The 16684-nt window shown below is 35.2% G+C and overlaps 2 protein-coding genes across 7 annotated transcripts in view; one reads left to right on the forward strand and one right to left on the reverse strand.

Moving 5' to 3' along the window:
• IRAK1BP1 (interleukin 1 receptor associated kinase 1 binding protein 1) overlaps window positions 1-7468 on the forward strand; it is a 69785-nt gene extending 62317 nt beyond the window's left edge. The window contains exon 6 of the mRNA XM_016955887.4: window positions 7388-7468. The gene's annotated coding sequence lies outside the window, so the exon portion shown is untranslated. The remainder of the gene's footprint in view (window positions 1-7387) is intronic.
• A 33-nt stretch (window positions 7469-7501) lies between these two features.
• The window catches only part of PHIP (pleckstrin homology domain interacting protein), a 142580-nt gene continuing 133397 nt past the window's right edge, over window positions 7502-16684 (reverse strand). For 5 of the 6 annotated variants that reach the window (XM_054686067.2, XM_016955893.4, XM_063813213.1 and 2 more), the window contains one exon: window positions 12561-13254. In XM_054686067.2, coding sequence (XP_054542042.1) covers window positions 12617-13254 — 638 coding nt within the window. In that variant the 3' untranslated portion in view covers window positions 12561-12616. Of the gene's footprint in view, window positions 13255-16684 lie in introns of all 6 variants that reach the window. The other variant, XM_016955892.4, reaches the window with a different exon arrangement.

The raw sequence follows: 16684 nt of genomic DNA on the forward strand, positions 1-16684 counted from the left end.
TTGGTATTTTCATAGGGCTTGTTTTGAATCTGTAGATTCTTTGGGTAGTATGGACATTTTAACAATATTGATTCTTCTAATCTATGAACATGGAATCTTTCCATTTTTTGTGTTCTTTTCAATATCTTTCACCAGTGTCTTATAGTTTTCATTATAGAGATCTTTCACTTCTTTGGTTAATTCCTAGGTATTTAATTTTATTTGTGGTTATTATAAATGGGATTATTTGGTTGACTTCTTTTTCGGATTGTTCACTGTTGGCGTATAGAAATGCTACTGATTTTTGTATGTTGATTTTGTATCCTGCAACTTTACTGACTTTGCTTATCAGTTTTAATAGTTTTTTTGTGTGTGTGTGTAGTCTTCAGGTTTTCCAAATATAAGATGATATCATCTGCAAACAAGAATAATTTGACTTATTCCTTTCCAATTTGGATGCCCTTTATTTCCTTTCCTTGTCTGATTGCTCTAGCCAGGACTTTCAGTACTATGTTGAATAGCAATGGTGACAGTGTCCTTGTTGTATTCCAGATCTTTAAGGAAAGGTTTTCAGTTTTTCCCCACTCAGTATGATACTAGCTGTGGGTCTCTAATATATGGCTTTTATTATGTTGAGATATGTCCCTTCTATGTCCAGTTTCTTGAGCATTTTTATCATGAAGGGATGTTGAATTTTATCAAATGCTTTTTCGGCATCAATTGAAATGATCATATGGTTTTTGTTTGTTATTCTGTCCTGTATTATACTGATTGATTTGTATATGTTGACCTATCCTTCCATCCCAGCGACAAATTCCACTTGGTCATAATGAATGATCTTTTTCACTTATCATTGAATTCAATTTGCAAGTATTCGTTGAGGATTTTTGCATCAATATTCATCAGAGAAATTGACCTGCAGTTTTCTTGTTTTTGATGTGTTTTTGTCTGGTTTTGGCATTAGGGGAATACTGGCCTCATAGTATGAGGTTAGAAGTATTCCCTCCTCCTGTATTTTTTGGAATAGTTTCAGTATGATTGGTGTTAGTTCTTCTTTAAATGTTTGGTAGAATTCATCAGTGAAGCCATCAGGTGTCAGGCTTTTTTTACCGGGAGACTTTTTATTATGGCTTTGATCTCATTACTTGTTATTGGTCTGTTGAAGTTTTGGATTTCTTAATGATCAATCTTGGCAGGTTGTACATCACAGCACTATTAACCATAGCCAAGATATGGAATAAACCTAGGTGCCCATCAAAGGTGGGTTGGATAAATAAAATGTGGTACATACATAACATGGAATACTAAGCAGCCATAAGAAATGAAGTCATGTCATTTGCAGCAATATGGATGCATCCCAAGGCCACTGTCCTAAGTGAATTAATGCAGAAACAGAAAAGCCACATACCACATGTTCTCACTTATAAGTAGGAGCTAAACATTGGCTACTCATGGATATAAAGATGGAAACAATAGACACTGAAGACTAGTAGATGGGGGAAGGAAGGAGGGGGACAAGCATTGAAAAGCTATGGGTACTATGCTTGGTACCTGGATTATAGGATCAATTGTATCCCAAACCTCCGTGGTATACCTGGGTAGCAAACTTGCTCATGTACCCTCTGAATCTAAAATAAAAAATGAAATTATATTTTTTAAATGGCTTTTTTTTCCTGTATAAGTGTGGAATATAATATAAGCATACATTTAATTTGTTAAGTGAACATTGGGTTTGCTTTCTCAAGAAGAGACAAGTTAGTCTGGAGTACCTAAACTTCTTATATTGGTCCACTGAACATATAAGCTAATATTACTTTTACATAATATTTGGAGTAGCTAAAAACATAAAACACATGTTCAAATAAATTGAATCATAATTCTGACACAGTTTTTTTTGTTTTCATTTTTTGAGACAGGCTCTCCCTCTGTCACTCAGGCTGGAGTGCAGTGGCACTATCTCAGCTCACTGCAGCCTCAACCTCCTGGGCTCAAGCATTCCTCCTATGTGAGCCTCCCGAGTGGTTGGGACTAGAGGCATGTGCCACCATGCCCAGCTAATTTTTTGTAGAGACAGGGTTTCACCATAATGCCCAGGTTGGTCTTGAACTCTTGGGCTCAGAGTTCTTGGCCTCCCAGAGTGCTGAGATTACAGTTGTGCACCACCATGCCCAGCCTTGACAAAGTTTTTTATAACAGTAATTGTTCTATAGCATGTCAGCTTGAACATAATTTCAAAGATCCTCCGGTATCTTAAAATTGAGTATATTTCAGTTATAAGCAACACTGAAATAGTGCTATGAATAATTTTAAGTATATATACAGTTGTTTCTTTTATTTGTACACTATGGAGTTGCTGTCTTCAAGTCATATTTTTAATAAAAGTGTTCATTTTTGCAAATTCGTTTAAAAATTTTGCTGTATATATTAATGAGATTTGCTGTTCTACAAAAATACTTGCATATTATAGTTTTAAATTACCATCCTTTCAGTTTTCTCTGTGAAACTTATTTTCATTAAAATTTGTGATTAATATAGGTAGCTGACACTAAACTAAGAACAATAGTGAAATACAGAGAAACAGAGAAATACAACTGTGTGGCTGGGCACCGTGGCTCACACCTATAATCCCAGCACACTTTGAGAGGCCGAGGGGGGCGGATCACCTGAGGTCAGGAGTTTGAGACCAACCTGGCCAACATGGTGAAACCTTGTCTCCACTAAAAATACAAAAATTAGGTGGTTGAGGTGGTGAGCGCTTGTAGTCCCAGTTCTTGGGAGGCTGAGGCAGGAGAATCACTTGAACCGGGTAGGTGGAGGTGGCAGTGAGCCGAGATCGCACCACTGCACTCCAGCCTGGGCAACAGAGCGAGACTCTGTCAAAAACATAAATAAAAATAAAAAATAAAAATAAAATGAAAAAATAATTAACCAGAAAACCAACTATTATTCTCAGGTATGCAACATCCTATCTTAATCGAATGATTAATTTATCTCTGAAAGCCACTGATTCTGTTTTACCACTGAATTGGATCTTAAATTTAGAAAAAATGAGATAAAAATTTCAGGATGGGCTGGGCTTAGTGGTTCATGCATGTAATCTTAGCACATTGGAAGGCCAAAGTAAGAGGATTACTTTAGCCCAGGAGTTTGAGACCAGCATGGGAAACACAGTGAAATTCCTGTCTCTACAATCAATCAATCCATCAATCAATAAATGCCTGGTGAGGTGGTGTCTACCTGTAGTCGAAGCTACTCATGAGGCTAAGGCAGGAGGATTGCTTGAGCCCAGGGGTTCAAAGTTGCAGTGAGCTACGATTTGTGCCACTGCACTCCAGTCTGGGCAAGAGAGAGACCCTGTCTCAAAAAACAAGAAAAAGAAGTAGGGTATTTTACACTAAAATTATCTTGGAGATTTCTCATAGGTTCCTGGAAAATCACAAACTTTAGTACAGGTATACCTTGGAGATATTGTGAGTCTGGTTCCGGACCACCAAAATATAACAAATATTGCAATAAAGCAAGTCACACAAACTTTTTGTTTCCTGGTGCATATAAAATTATGTTTATACCATACTGTTAGTCTGTTACATGTGCAACAGAATTGTGTCTTAAAAACAATGTACATATTTTAGTTTAAAAATACTTTATTGCTAGAAAATGCTAATGATCATCTGAGCTTTCAGAAAGTCAGAATCTTTTTCTGGTGGAGGGTCTCGCTCCAATGTTGATGCCTGCTGACTGATCAGAGTGGTGGTTGGGGTGGCTGTGTCAATTTCTTAAGATAACACTGAAGTATGCTGCATCCATTGGACTCTTCCTTTCGCAAAAGATTTCTTTGTAGCATGCAATGCTGTTTGATTGCATTTTACCCACAGTAGAACTTTCGAAATTGGAGTCAATCCTCTCAAACAGCTGCTGCTTTATTAACTAGGTTTATGTAGTATTTAAATTCTTTGTTGTCATTTCAACAATGTTCACAGCATCTTCACCAAAAGTAGATTTAATCCCAAGAAACTTCGCTCATCCATAAGAAGCAACTCCTTAGCCATTCAAATTTTATCATGAGATTGCAGCAATTCAGTCACATCTTTAGGCTCCACTTTCCAATTCTAGTTCTCGAGCTATTTCCATGCCTGCAGTGACTTCCTCCACTGAATTCTTGAACCGTCAGAATCATCCATGAGGGTTGGAATCAACTTCCTCCAAATTTCGGTTAAAGTTGATATTTTGATCTCCAATGAATCACGAACGTTCTTAATGGCATCTAGAATGGTGAATTCTTTCCAGGTTTTCAATGTACTTTGACCAGATTCCTCAGAGGAATCTCTGAAAGCTATAGCCTTACAACATGTATTTCTTTTCTTTCTTTTTCTTTTTTTTTTTGAGATGGAGTTTCGCTGTTGTTGCCCAGGCTGGAGTGCAATGGTGCACTCTTGGCTCACTGCAACCTCCACCTCCCAGGTTCAAGCAATTCTCCTGCCTCAGCCTCCTGAGTAGCTGGGATTACAGGCACACACCAAGCCTGGCTAATTTTTGTATTTTTAGTAGAGACGGGGTTTCACCACGTTGGCCAGGCTGGTCTTGAACTCCTGACCTCAGGTGATCCACCCACCTTGGACTCCTAAAGTGCTGGGATTACAGGCGTGAGCCACTGTGCTTGGCCTACAACATGTATTTCTTAAATAACAAGACTTGAAAAACAAAATTACTCCTTGATCTGTGAGGTGCAGAACGGATGTTGTGTTAGCAGGCATGAAAGCAACACTAATCACCTTGTACATTGCCATCAGAGTTCTTGGGTGACCAGGTTGTCAATGAGCAGTAGTGTTTTCAAAGGTATCTTTTTTTTTTTATTTATTTTTTTTCTGGAAAGCAGGTCTTAACAATGGACTTAAAATATTCAGTAAACCATGCTATAAACAGATGGGCTGTCATGCAGGCTTTGTTGTTCCATTGACAGAGCATGGTAGGGTAGATTTAATATAATTCTTAAGGGCCCTAGAATTTTTGGAATGGTAAAGAAGCACTGGCTTCATCTTAACACCAGCTGCATTAGCCCCCAATGAGAGCCTGTCCTTTGAAGCTAGGCATTGACTTCTCTCTAGCTATGAAAGTCCTAGATTGGTCCTTCTACCAATATAAGGATGTTTCATCTGCATTGAAAATTTGTATAGATTTTCATCAATGATATTAGCTAAATCATCTGGATAACTTGCTTCTTCATCAGCACCCCCTTGCACTTTTATTAGAGATGGCTTCTTTCCTTAAACATCATGAACCAGGCCGGACGCGATGGCTCACGCCTGTAATCCCAACACTTTGGGAGGCTGAGGCGGGCGGATCACGAGGTCAGGAGTTTGAGACCAGCCTGGCCACCATGGTGAACCCCTTCTCTTCTTAAAATACAAAAATTAGCCAGGCATGGTGGCAGGCGCCTGTAATCCCAGATATGCAGGAGGCTGAGGCAGGAGAATCGCTTGAACCCAGGAGGTGGAGGTTTCAGTGAGCTGAGATCGCACTTTTGCACTCCAGCCTGGGCAACGAGAGCAAAACTCTGTCTCAAACAAAAACCAAAACCAAAACCATCATGAACCAACCTCTGCTAGCTTCCAACTTTTTTTTTTGGCAGCTTTCTTGCCTCTCTCACCTTTACAGAATTGAAGAGCTTTAATGGCCTTCTCTGGATTAGGTTTTGGCTTCAGGGAATATTGTGGCTGATTTGATCTTCTATCCAGACCACTGCACCTTTCTCCTTATCAGCCATAAGGTTGCTTTGCTTTCTTATCATTCATATGTTCACTGAAGTAGCATCCTTAACTTCCTTCAATGACTTTTCCTTTGCTTACACAACTTGGCTGTTTGGCACAATGGTTTCAGCTTTCAGCCTCTCTTGGCTTTTGACATGCCTTTTTCACTAAGCTTAATCATAGCTAGCTTTTGATGAAAGTGAGAGACTTGAGACTCTTCTATTCACTTGAACATTTAGAGGCCACGGTAGGGTAACTAATTGGTTTAATTTCAGTATTGGTGTGTCTGAGGGAATAGAAGTCTCAAAAAGAGGGAGAGGGGGGAATGGCCATTTATTGGAACAGTCAGAACACACAGAACATGTATTAACTATCTTATATGGGTGTGGTTTGTGGCACCTCAAAACAATTACAGTGGTAACATAAATGACTACTGATCACAGATCACCATGGACAGATAGAATGAGATTTTAGAAGTTGGAAATATCGCAATTACCAAAATGTGACACATGAAGTTATCACCTGCTGTTGGAAAAATGGTACTGACAGCCTTGCTGGATGCATGGTTACCAGTTATCTGCAAAGTGCAATAATGCAAAGCACAATAAAATAAAGTGTGCCTGTACTTCTTTTTATTAGTAAACATGTACTTTTAAAGCAATTCACAATTTATAGCAATACAATAGTGTGTTGTAAAAACATTAAAAGTCCTTCTGCTAAGGGTTCAGAAAACCTCACACTTAACAACAATCAGGTCATGGCCGCAAGACACAGCTTGTCTGGAAGCTACACATTAAATGATGTATTCTATTTAGGGACTAAATATAAAAGCCAAAGTTGAGCCATGAATACAGAGGACAGTATACAAATGAGATTATCACCACTGGCTATTTGAACAGAATTAGACCTCACAGATAATTTAATCAACTTTTAAAACTTTACAGATGAGGAAAATGAAGCTCTGAGATACGACTTTGCTGGGGTTCCTCTACTTCCTGTCAGGAATGAAGGTCAAATTCCCATTTCCCAACTCCAGGCCAGTTCATTAAACTGTGCTGCCAGTATGTCTAACCAATTAGGTAGAAAGGTATTTCATTGAATGACTTCCACCATTCTTTTCCCAAAGACTAATCAGTAAGTGGTAAATGTGTTAAATTTACCGCACATTGATTACAAACACGAAGTACTATATTGCAAGGAACAGAGGTTTTGTGCTTTGGTCTTTAATCTTACTTCCGTTAAATACTGGGGAATCCTGGGTCATAAAATTGGTATTATTACAAAAGAGAAATAAGTAAAGAGTGGTTGCTGAAAGGTAATTTTTCTTGGCTGGTTCTTCTAAGTATATACTAGGTATTGTTATTAGCAGACGTCATAAAGAAAAGGTTATAAGGAATTTTTTTTACCTTCCTTCCTCAACTTAGAAATTTATTTTATACAAAATCATTTTAACAAAACATCTTAGGGAGAAATTAACACAAAATTACAAATCACTCCATGTGCTTAATTTGAAATGTTATGGCCTTATGTATTCATATCTAATGGTCTTCATGCTAAAATTGGGATTCTTAGTAAGTCAATAAAAATGCATGCCAATCTGACAAAATTTCTAGGAAAACTGCAATAACCTTCTTTCCCTTTCATCATTCCTTTTTTCCCAGAAATTGCACATTTTTGAGAAAATATTTATGCAAAGTGTTCCACTGAAATGTATCTCTTACGAAAGTATCTGAATAGTGAAGTATTTATCACTCATCACAGTAACTTACTCACGGTAAGAAATCAATAAAATTGTTTTATTAAATGTACACATAAAAAGGCATATAAGTTTTTGACCTTCAGTTGTTTTGGAATTAAATTACATTTCGGCACCCAAAAATCTTTTAACTGACAGTTTTCACACTTTGCAAAACACACAGGGCACTGGAAACTCTAATGAACCAGCATTTACATAATGGTATCTGCCATATGACCACTTTGGTAAGCAGCTTGTTGAGATTATGTACTAAGTGCTTTATGTGATGCCAAAAAACTTTAAAAAGCAAATAATAAATCATGAGGCTCTACAAAATAGCTTAGAAAAACAAGTTTTCTATTTATTTAAAAATAAGTTTGTAGTTACTACATTGCAGGGACAGGTATTCTTACACATACATTCTAGTTTGTATAAAAGGATTCAAAGAATTATGCATCAAAACTAACATAGAAAGTGTCCACGTAACAGTAAAGAAAGGTCCAATCAGTATGTACAAAAAGAAAGGGCACTGCTATTCTGGTGTGAAACTGCTGTTTATAATATGATACTCCAGGTTTGGAAGGAAAAAAACAAACTTCAATAAAGCTAAATAATTAATTTGTTTTAAAACTCTGTGTTACTTATTACATACAACAGATCTGCTTGTGTTTAAACATTGTTTTCTGTACAAAATAAGCATAATCTTAATTTGAAAATGTGTCAGTTTCAACTTTCACCCTCTAGGTCAGTTACTTTTTAAAAATTGAGCTACATTCTACACATGTCTAAATATCTTGTGACAGGATTTAAGTTTTCTAAAAGATCTTCAGTAAGACCCCTGTCTTCTTGCAGTTTTAATATGGTCCAAAAATGTAACTTTGTATTGTCTCATGTTATAGTCTATCATTGTGACTAATCAACACACACAATCTTAAAGTAACCAGCATGTGTGCATCTGCCTTATATGCATGTACTATATTCCATCTTGAACCTATTTTCTTGGCTCCTTGAATTGTAGAAACTCAGCCATGCACTAAGTATTTGGTCTGTGCCATAAGGTTAATTTCCTGATAATTTTTATCTGCATTAAAAAAGTATTTCAACACAGAGCTATCAAAACTAAAAATAATATCTATTTATAGCTCATATTTTCTACTCACTGTTCTACTGCAGTGTGTACAAGGTTTATCTCTGGAGCGCCAAAAGTGGTACTTACAGTCTTCTGACTCAATTTGACCTTTTCTTGGGTACTATACATAGTTCGTAATGACTTTTCATTTGGAGCAAACTTTGCTCAGTATAATTAACAAAAATAGTTTCTTAGTAAATGTAATATTAATTTTAGTTCAGATCACTTGGAAATTAGGGGAACTAAGGGAAATAGAAGCAAAGAAAAGTGTATTTTTCAAATTTTAATGGGAAAATAAATTCTTGCCTAAGTGTAACAAAACCACTGCTCAACCTGTTATGTTAGAAATACTTTTTAGGTTAATAGGAGTAATCAGATGATAAAACTACTTCCCCTATTATGACTTTTAAAATCATGTAACTCCTGCATATAAACAGAACACTTACAGCCCTTTAATCACTCAAGTATCTTGGTCCTTTCAACCTACTCAAAAATAAATTTCAGGTCACAAAAACATTCAGAATATATCCGTTTTCATTAGATAGAAAACTGAAAAAGTTGCTTCTAGCTGACATTTGAGAGAGATATACAGTAGGTATATATGTATAAAATGGAATGTCAGAATTGAAGTAAACATTGTTAACTGGAGAAATTAATTTATATTACAAATCATATCTGAAAACATGTAAATGCTGCTAACATATAAGATAAAAATATTTGAATACATTTCTTAAAATGTCTGATTCATCTACTGCACTGCAGATGAGGGACAGTTCTAGATGTTAACATACATGCTGCATAAAGATATTTTCTCTGATTACTGTATCTTATGTAATTCATTTCCAAGTGATAACTAAATTTAGTCAATCCCAAGTCTCAGATGTTACCTAATCCAGCTCACAAATATTCCACATACTTATGTACTTGGATTGGAGGAAGACAGTTTTATAATAATGCCAGCAGTCTTTAAATTTGTAGTGAAGTTGTGCAATAAAAACAATTGAAATAAGGCCAAAAAATCTTTAGTTTATAATACATGCAGAAAATAGTCCAATGCCACTATAGCAGGTCACAAAGGATAAAATTTTAAAAAGCTATATATCTATTGCCCAGGGCTGTGAGTCTCTGATTAGACTAAATATTTAAACTAATGCTCCACTGAAACTTTTCATCTGGGACTTGAGAATGTTGGAGTTGAGGGAGAGAATACTAGGGTTGGGTACTTAGAAATACCTAAATTGGTTTACACTTTCCATGCATGTAAGAGTTATATTTCTGAACTTTCAGTAAATTGGAGATGTTTTTATTGCTTACCTAAGACAACTGCCAACATTTCTTTCTGGCCTATTAACAGTACATACATAGTGTTACTGCCTCAAAGAGGATTATTTTCCCAAGTGGTAAAGAAAACAAAAATATGGTGATGACTTAAATTTCTTAATTCAACTTCTGTAATGCATAGAAGCTAAATTATAAAAATATAAAATCTAAATATATTGGTATTACTAATGCATGTTTAAGTGTTTCGGTTACAAAGAATCTCATCCAAGTTACTGTGCTTTACTAAGAAACCAGTGTCTAATAATGTCCAAATAAGGTCATAAATATACAGTGTCTGTAGAACAGGAATAATACATTTACATGTTATAGGAAAGATGGTAAATACTCATTTCTTTGCTTGAGTTGGAATTAACACATACACTGTACTAGAGGTATATTCCACTCTAAGACTGTGTACGCTCTTCCTTTTTCTGTACACAACTTAAAACTGTACATTTTTTTTTACAAAAACTGATTTTATAGCCTATTATTTTTTTCTTAACACAATGCAGATAACATCAGGAAATTACATATTTCAAATAGATTGCCTTCAAAAGCAACTAATTAATGACAAATTTCAAACATACACTATTATTTTCAAGAATGGTGTAACTGAAAGACTCATTTTTCTATACAATCAAGCCATCCATTTCTGCATTCTGAAGAGTTTAACTACTGAATTTTAATTTTATAAATATATTTGTTAGAAAAAAATAAATATACAAAAAACCTGAAAATTTTGAAATTATTTTTCAACTGCAAAATCTCAGCAATGCAGTCAAGATCTGGAAAATGGTTTACTTAATTTCACAGGAGAATTTCTGTACAAATTTAGTTACAAATGATCTAAAAAGCCCAAATGTATCACTTTTTCATTCTTCACGACAGTTAAATGACAACTAATATTTATCCTTATCAGAAATAATTATGTAATGTATTTTGCCAAGGTTCAATTGCAGACTTTATTTTTCTACATCAGGGTCATGCTGATACATATTTTCCCCATCCTCACTTTTTAAAAATGTAGTATCTGAAAATTTTGATTACATTTTTGTACCATACCAGTCCTCAGAAAATACTACATTCTTTAAATTTTTAAAAAAATGGACAGTAATTTTTAAACAATAGAAATGGTAAGTATGTTGGTTTTTAAGGTATAAAATAACTAACTGTACCATAAACAAATAAATAACTGCTTTCCTTTTCCATAGCAGTACATATAGCAATACATTCTCCTAAGTCATATAGTTATCATTTACAATAGACAACTTAATTTTACTAATGATGCAAAAAATAATAGAATACAAGGCACAATCATTAAATGGAGTTTTTCTTTAGGGTGTATATTGACATACCAGCATGATAAGGATACCGTAAAAAGTGCAGAAAAAACACAATGTGCAATGAGACCACTGTATAAAACATGATTGCATAAAAAGTGATTTGGCCTATTTTAACCTTTAATAATTGAAAATAACCAATTTCCCCCTTAAAATTAAACTATAAAGTATGACATTTTAAAATTATTTTTATTCTACTGCTATCTAAAAAATCCTGAAAAAAGAATTTATACCTGGGTAATAGTATATAAGTATGTGTTTGTATATATATTCAATTATACCCATTTATCAATATATACACATACACACACAGACACGTTTCTTTGTAAGTCATTTTAGGCTATTAGATATGTCTAAAGTTTAGAAATGACATTAATCCAGATCAACAAGTAAACATCAAATCCCATACCTTTTTTCCTGTATTTTCCTTGAATCCTTTAACCACTTAAACATTTCCTCTAGAACATCTCTGTCAAAGGACCCACCAGTGCATTATTTTCTATTAGTACCAAAAAAAGATATATCTCAGCATAACTCTTTAATAACTTGCTCTTTAGAATATATAGCCTTTCCAATATTGAAAAGTGTATGCTGTCCTGACAGTCAAAAACAGGCTTTCCACTGCACTGATTCTCAGTCTTTGGCACAATAAACAGAGATTGAGTGATGTAAGAATCAAGGTCTGAAAAATTAGACAGTCAAATGTTTTCCAATGTGGATATGTTTCCCTTCATCAGTACATTTTCTCTTAAGTTTGGCAGAAATGGAATAAAGCAAAAGCCTCCTCTAGATACTTTGTAGATGAACATTCTATAATTAAAATTAAACTGTTTAGGGTATCAAATGGTGGAAATTTTATATTTATCTTTTAGAGGAAACATTTCTTAATTCACTGCTACTCTGTATAACATCTATCTTTTAGGGGCATGACTTGTATCAATAGAAATGTACCTCACTTGGTCAAAAATAATTCATTTTAACATGAAATGCTATATCACTAGGAATATTATGCTCCTAAAGAGTGTAGCAGAACTGTCTTTTCTATAAATAAATCAGGAATTCATTATAGATCAATTTCTTTCGTTTCAAACAGTGAATGAAATGAATGTGAAAATGCATAACCTATCTAAGGGCAATAAATAGCAAACATTTAAAATATATATGTATATATTTATATATATATATATTCATTTAAAGAAGTGAAGTGTCTCGTAAGTTTGTTTTTTTTTGTTTTTTTTTTTTTTTGCAAATCAAATCATAACATTCCCTACTCCACCACAGCAGCAAGGAAGCAGAAGCCTTAGTTCTACTTATTCCTTAACTGTACCTGCTTTATAGATTTTGAAGTAAAATATTTTGGTACAAGTTACCAACCAATTAAATTAGCTTTTGCTTTTTCAGTCAACTTTCGGACTCGTCCTCTACTAGAAGTTCCAAAAGTTAAAGAGGTGTCTTCGAACAACAGCTGCCTTTGCTCCTCTTCAGAGTCATCCTCATTATAGAAAGCTGTCCTTCGACCTTGATTTCTAGTTCTCATGTGGGGTTCAGAGCCTTTGAGTTCTTCAAACTCTTCTTCCTCATCTATAGGATCATCTATCTTTTTTCGGTTACTTCTCCTTAACACTTTGACACTTGCAGGGACTAGGAGATCTGCATCTAATTTTTGTGTCTTCATCTTCCTTTTGGGTTTCCTACCTCCACGATTCTTTTTCTGTAACAAATCTTCCTTTACATTATTAGTTTCAGAAAGAAAATTGCATGTTGAAGAAGGAAGTACTTCATCTCTGATGGGATGCACGTTATTTTGCTCTAAATCTTCTGGCTTTGCATACTGTAGCTTTTTGGGCTTTCTACCCCTTTTCTTGTGTATAATTTCACCACTATTGGTATTAACTTCTACTTTAGGTTTCCTTCCAGGTCCCCTCTTCACAAGTTTTGATGGCTGTCCTCCATGGCCATTTACTTGAATGGCTCCTGGTACAAGAGCGTTGTTCTTACAATCTCCTAAAAGGGAACAACAGTACACTTGAATATATGGAGTTTCTTTTTTTGTTTGACTCTCAAACTTGTCAGTAAGGCCCCATTGGTATACTTATATGTAATGACATAATCCAAATTATTTTATTAAGATGAGAAAAAAGAACCTAGAAAACACTAATAGTTCAATGATCTTATTTATTTTCTAATTAAAAGATTCTTAACGATCTCATGAGGGAGGTAAAGCTCATAGAAAATAAGTAACTTATCTAAGTTAACATTGTGATTGATTATAAAGCTGGGATGACTAAAGGTTTCTTATTCCTAACTTAGAAATAAGTTACTCTTGGTCAAAAACTTTCTTCTTAGAACTGTTTAAAGAGGATTTAAAAACAACTAAATGGCAGTTTTCACAGGCTTTGAAAAGTCCTATCTCCTTCTGTAATAAATGGCAAATGACTATAATCCTAGGAAATACTGTATATATCAATCAAAATCACTATGTGTGCCACCATTATCATGATTAAGATCCCACTGTAACAAACTCCATGATAAAAGGCCATTATGCTTCATAAAACAGGAGAGAAAATCTGGCAATCAAATTCTAAACCTGAAGGATCTGGAGATGATGAATTACCTTTCTGTTGTAGAAAAAAATGCTATAACTTAGGATAAAGGAAAAATATGCCACAGGAACTACCAGTAACTAACTCTCTTTCCCTCCAAATTTCTGACATGTTTTTATTTGATATGGTAGGTGATTTGCAATGCTCTATTTTTGAGGAAATTCATAGATGGAAACTGCTTTTAAAGAGAATACATCTTCATAACAGCATTTTTGGTCACAGGTTGGAACTGTACTTTGTAAATAAGAAAATCATGGTTGGTCGGGTGCAGTGGCTCACGATTATAATCCCAGCACTCTGGGAGGCCAAAGTGGGCAGATCACCTGAGGTCAGGAGTTCGAGACCAGCCTGGCCAACATGGCGAAACCCCGTCTCTACTAAAAGTACAAAAAGTAGCTGGGCGTGGTGGTGGGTGCCTGTAATCCCAGCTACTCAGGGGGCTGAGGCAGGAGAATCCTTTGAACCCAGGAGGCGGAGGTTGCAGTGAGCTGAGATCACGCCACTGCACTCCAGCCTGGGCGACAAGAGGGAGACTCCATCTCAAAAACAAAACAAAACAAAACAACATGGTTAAGAGACTTACCAAAGGTCAGAGCCAAGTACAGACAGAAAATGCAAAGCTTTTAATTCCTGACCCCCATAGTGAAATGACTCTCTTTAGATTAGTGGTTGGGAAAAAATGTGGGTGTGGACATAAAGTAGTTAAGTATTTCCTATGGAGCAACTGACATTTAAACTGCCAGGGGATTCTGTCAATCTCTTTCGTTTTACATTATGACTACAAGGGTTCTAAATATCCAGTACATATACCTACTACAGAAGATAGGCTTTAAGGACTACATGAATCCCTTGTAATGGTCCCAAATTTTGTATGGATATGTTTATGTACATTTTTCTGAGACAGGGACTATAGGACTCATCAACTTTATAAAGCAATATATAATGTAAAAAGGTTAAGAATGAATGCAGCTTTCTTAAAAAGGAATTCAGAAGTTTTTAAAAAAAGTTTAAAAACCACTGATATTGAACTGTGTTGTCCTGGGCACATGAAAAGTTATGCAGCTTAGGAACTAAATTTTTATTTAAATTTCAATTTAAATACCAAAGCAGTATATATTTTAAAATACTGATTAAATACTGAAATAACATTTTGGATATAATGGGATAAATAAAATATTATTAAAATTAACTTTACCTGTTTTTACTGAACATGGTGAGTACAAAATTTAAAATTACATATATGGCTTGTATTATATTCCACTAGACAACACTGCTTGATTCTAAATAGTTAATTTAGGTGTCATTATTTATAATAAAACACTGTTAATGTTAACTAATAGATAATGATATTTCTATACAGTACCAGTACTCGAGTATTTCTAATACTCAAAAATTAAAAATCAAACGGGTTATGATACCAGACCTCCGCTATCATAATGCTAGAACCAATTCATCATATATATTTGATTTCTCTAGGACTCATGAATAAAAAGAAGCAAGGCCAATATACTATTCAAACTCTAAATTCAGTTCAGAAAGGGGGCAGATTATTAAAAATGTGAAACACTCATATGCAAAGCATTTTGGTTATTCAAACACTTATTATCTTCTGTATAATGGGCATTAAAAATGAGTAAACACATTAAGCTCAGATTCTTTGGAGATATAGACATGTGAAAATGAATAATATGATCAACATTATAAGTACCACCAAAGGTAATGAACAGGGTTTTCTGGGACATAAAGATGGAAGTGCTTGGCTGGGCATGGTGGCTCACATCTGAAATCACAATACTTTGGGAGGCCGAGTGGGGTGGATCACCAGAGGCCAGAAGTTTGAGACCAGCCTGGTCAAAATGGTGAAATCCTGTCTATATCAAAAATACAAAATTAGCCGGGTGTGATGGCGCACACCTGTAATTCCAGCTACTTCGGAGGCTGAGGCAGAAGAATTGCTTGAACCGGCAAGGCAGAGGTTGCAGTGAATGGAAATCAGGCCATTGCACTTCAGCCTGGGTGACAGAGCAAGATCCTGTCTTTTTTTGGAAAAAAAAAAAAAAGGAAGTGCTTGATTCTATCTAAAGAAGCCAGGAGAAGACTTCCTAAAGAAGACGTTATTTTAAGTGAGACGTGAAAGGCAACAGACAATTAAACTAGGAGGGAAAAAAAGACATTCCCCTAAAAGGAGAAAAGAACAAAGACTCAGGAACTTCTAAGTGTTTAGGATGACTGGGATACAAAAGAGAGAAAGAAGGTAAAAGAACCTGGAATGTTAGGCAAGAGCCAAGTAATAAAGAGTCTTGTGTAACAGGCAAAAAATTTAAAATGTTTCCATATATGATTTGAAGGCAAGGAAGTGTTTTCTCTGTGTGTACGTACACACATCCACATGTGCTAGAGAGAAATAAAAAGATCGCTTTGGCTGCAATATGAGAGATGGACTGGTTAAGAAAGAGTTGAGAACTGAGGCAGGAAGACCAGTTAGGAAACTAGGAAAATAGTCCAAGCAAGAAATTATGTAGGCCTTGAAATAATGTCATGGAGGTGAGAATGGAGAGGAGAGAATAGATTTAAGAGATGTTATGGAGGGAGAAACAACAAAAACAAAAAGCTGTTGAACAGATTCAGTTGCTGAAGAGAAGGCTAGGATGACTCCCTGATTTTAAGTTTACACAGGTAGATCCCAATGCCATTAACAAAAATAAGATTTCAGTAGAGAAATTAAATTTTGAGAGAGGTTTCTGAAGACAACAATGAAGAAATGTCTTAGACACACTTTGAAAGTCATGATGCAAAACGCTTATTATTGGGCTGTCTGCTGCCAAGAAGCC

Source organism: Pan troglodytes, chromosome 5 (genome assembly GCF_028858775.2).
Source record: "Pan troglodytes isolate AG18354 chromosome 5, NHGRI_mPanTro3-v2.0_pri, whole genome shotgun sequence".
Classification (NCBI taxonomy): domain Eukaryota; kingdom Metazoa; phylum Chordata; class Mammalia; order Primates; family Hominidae; genus Pan; species Pan troglodytes.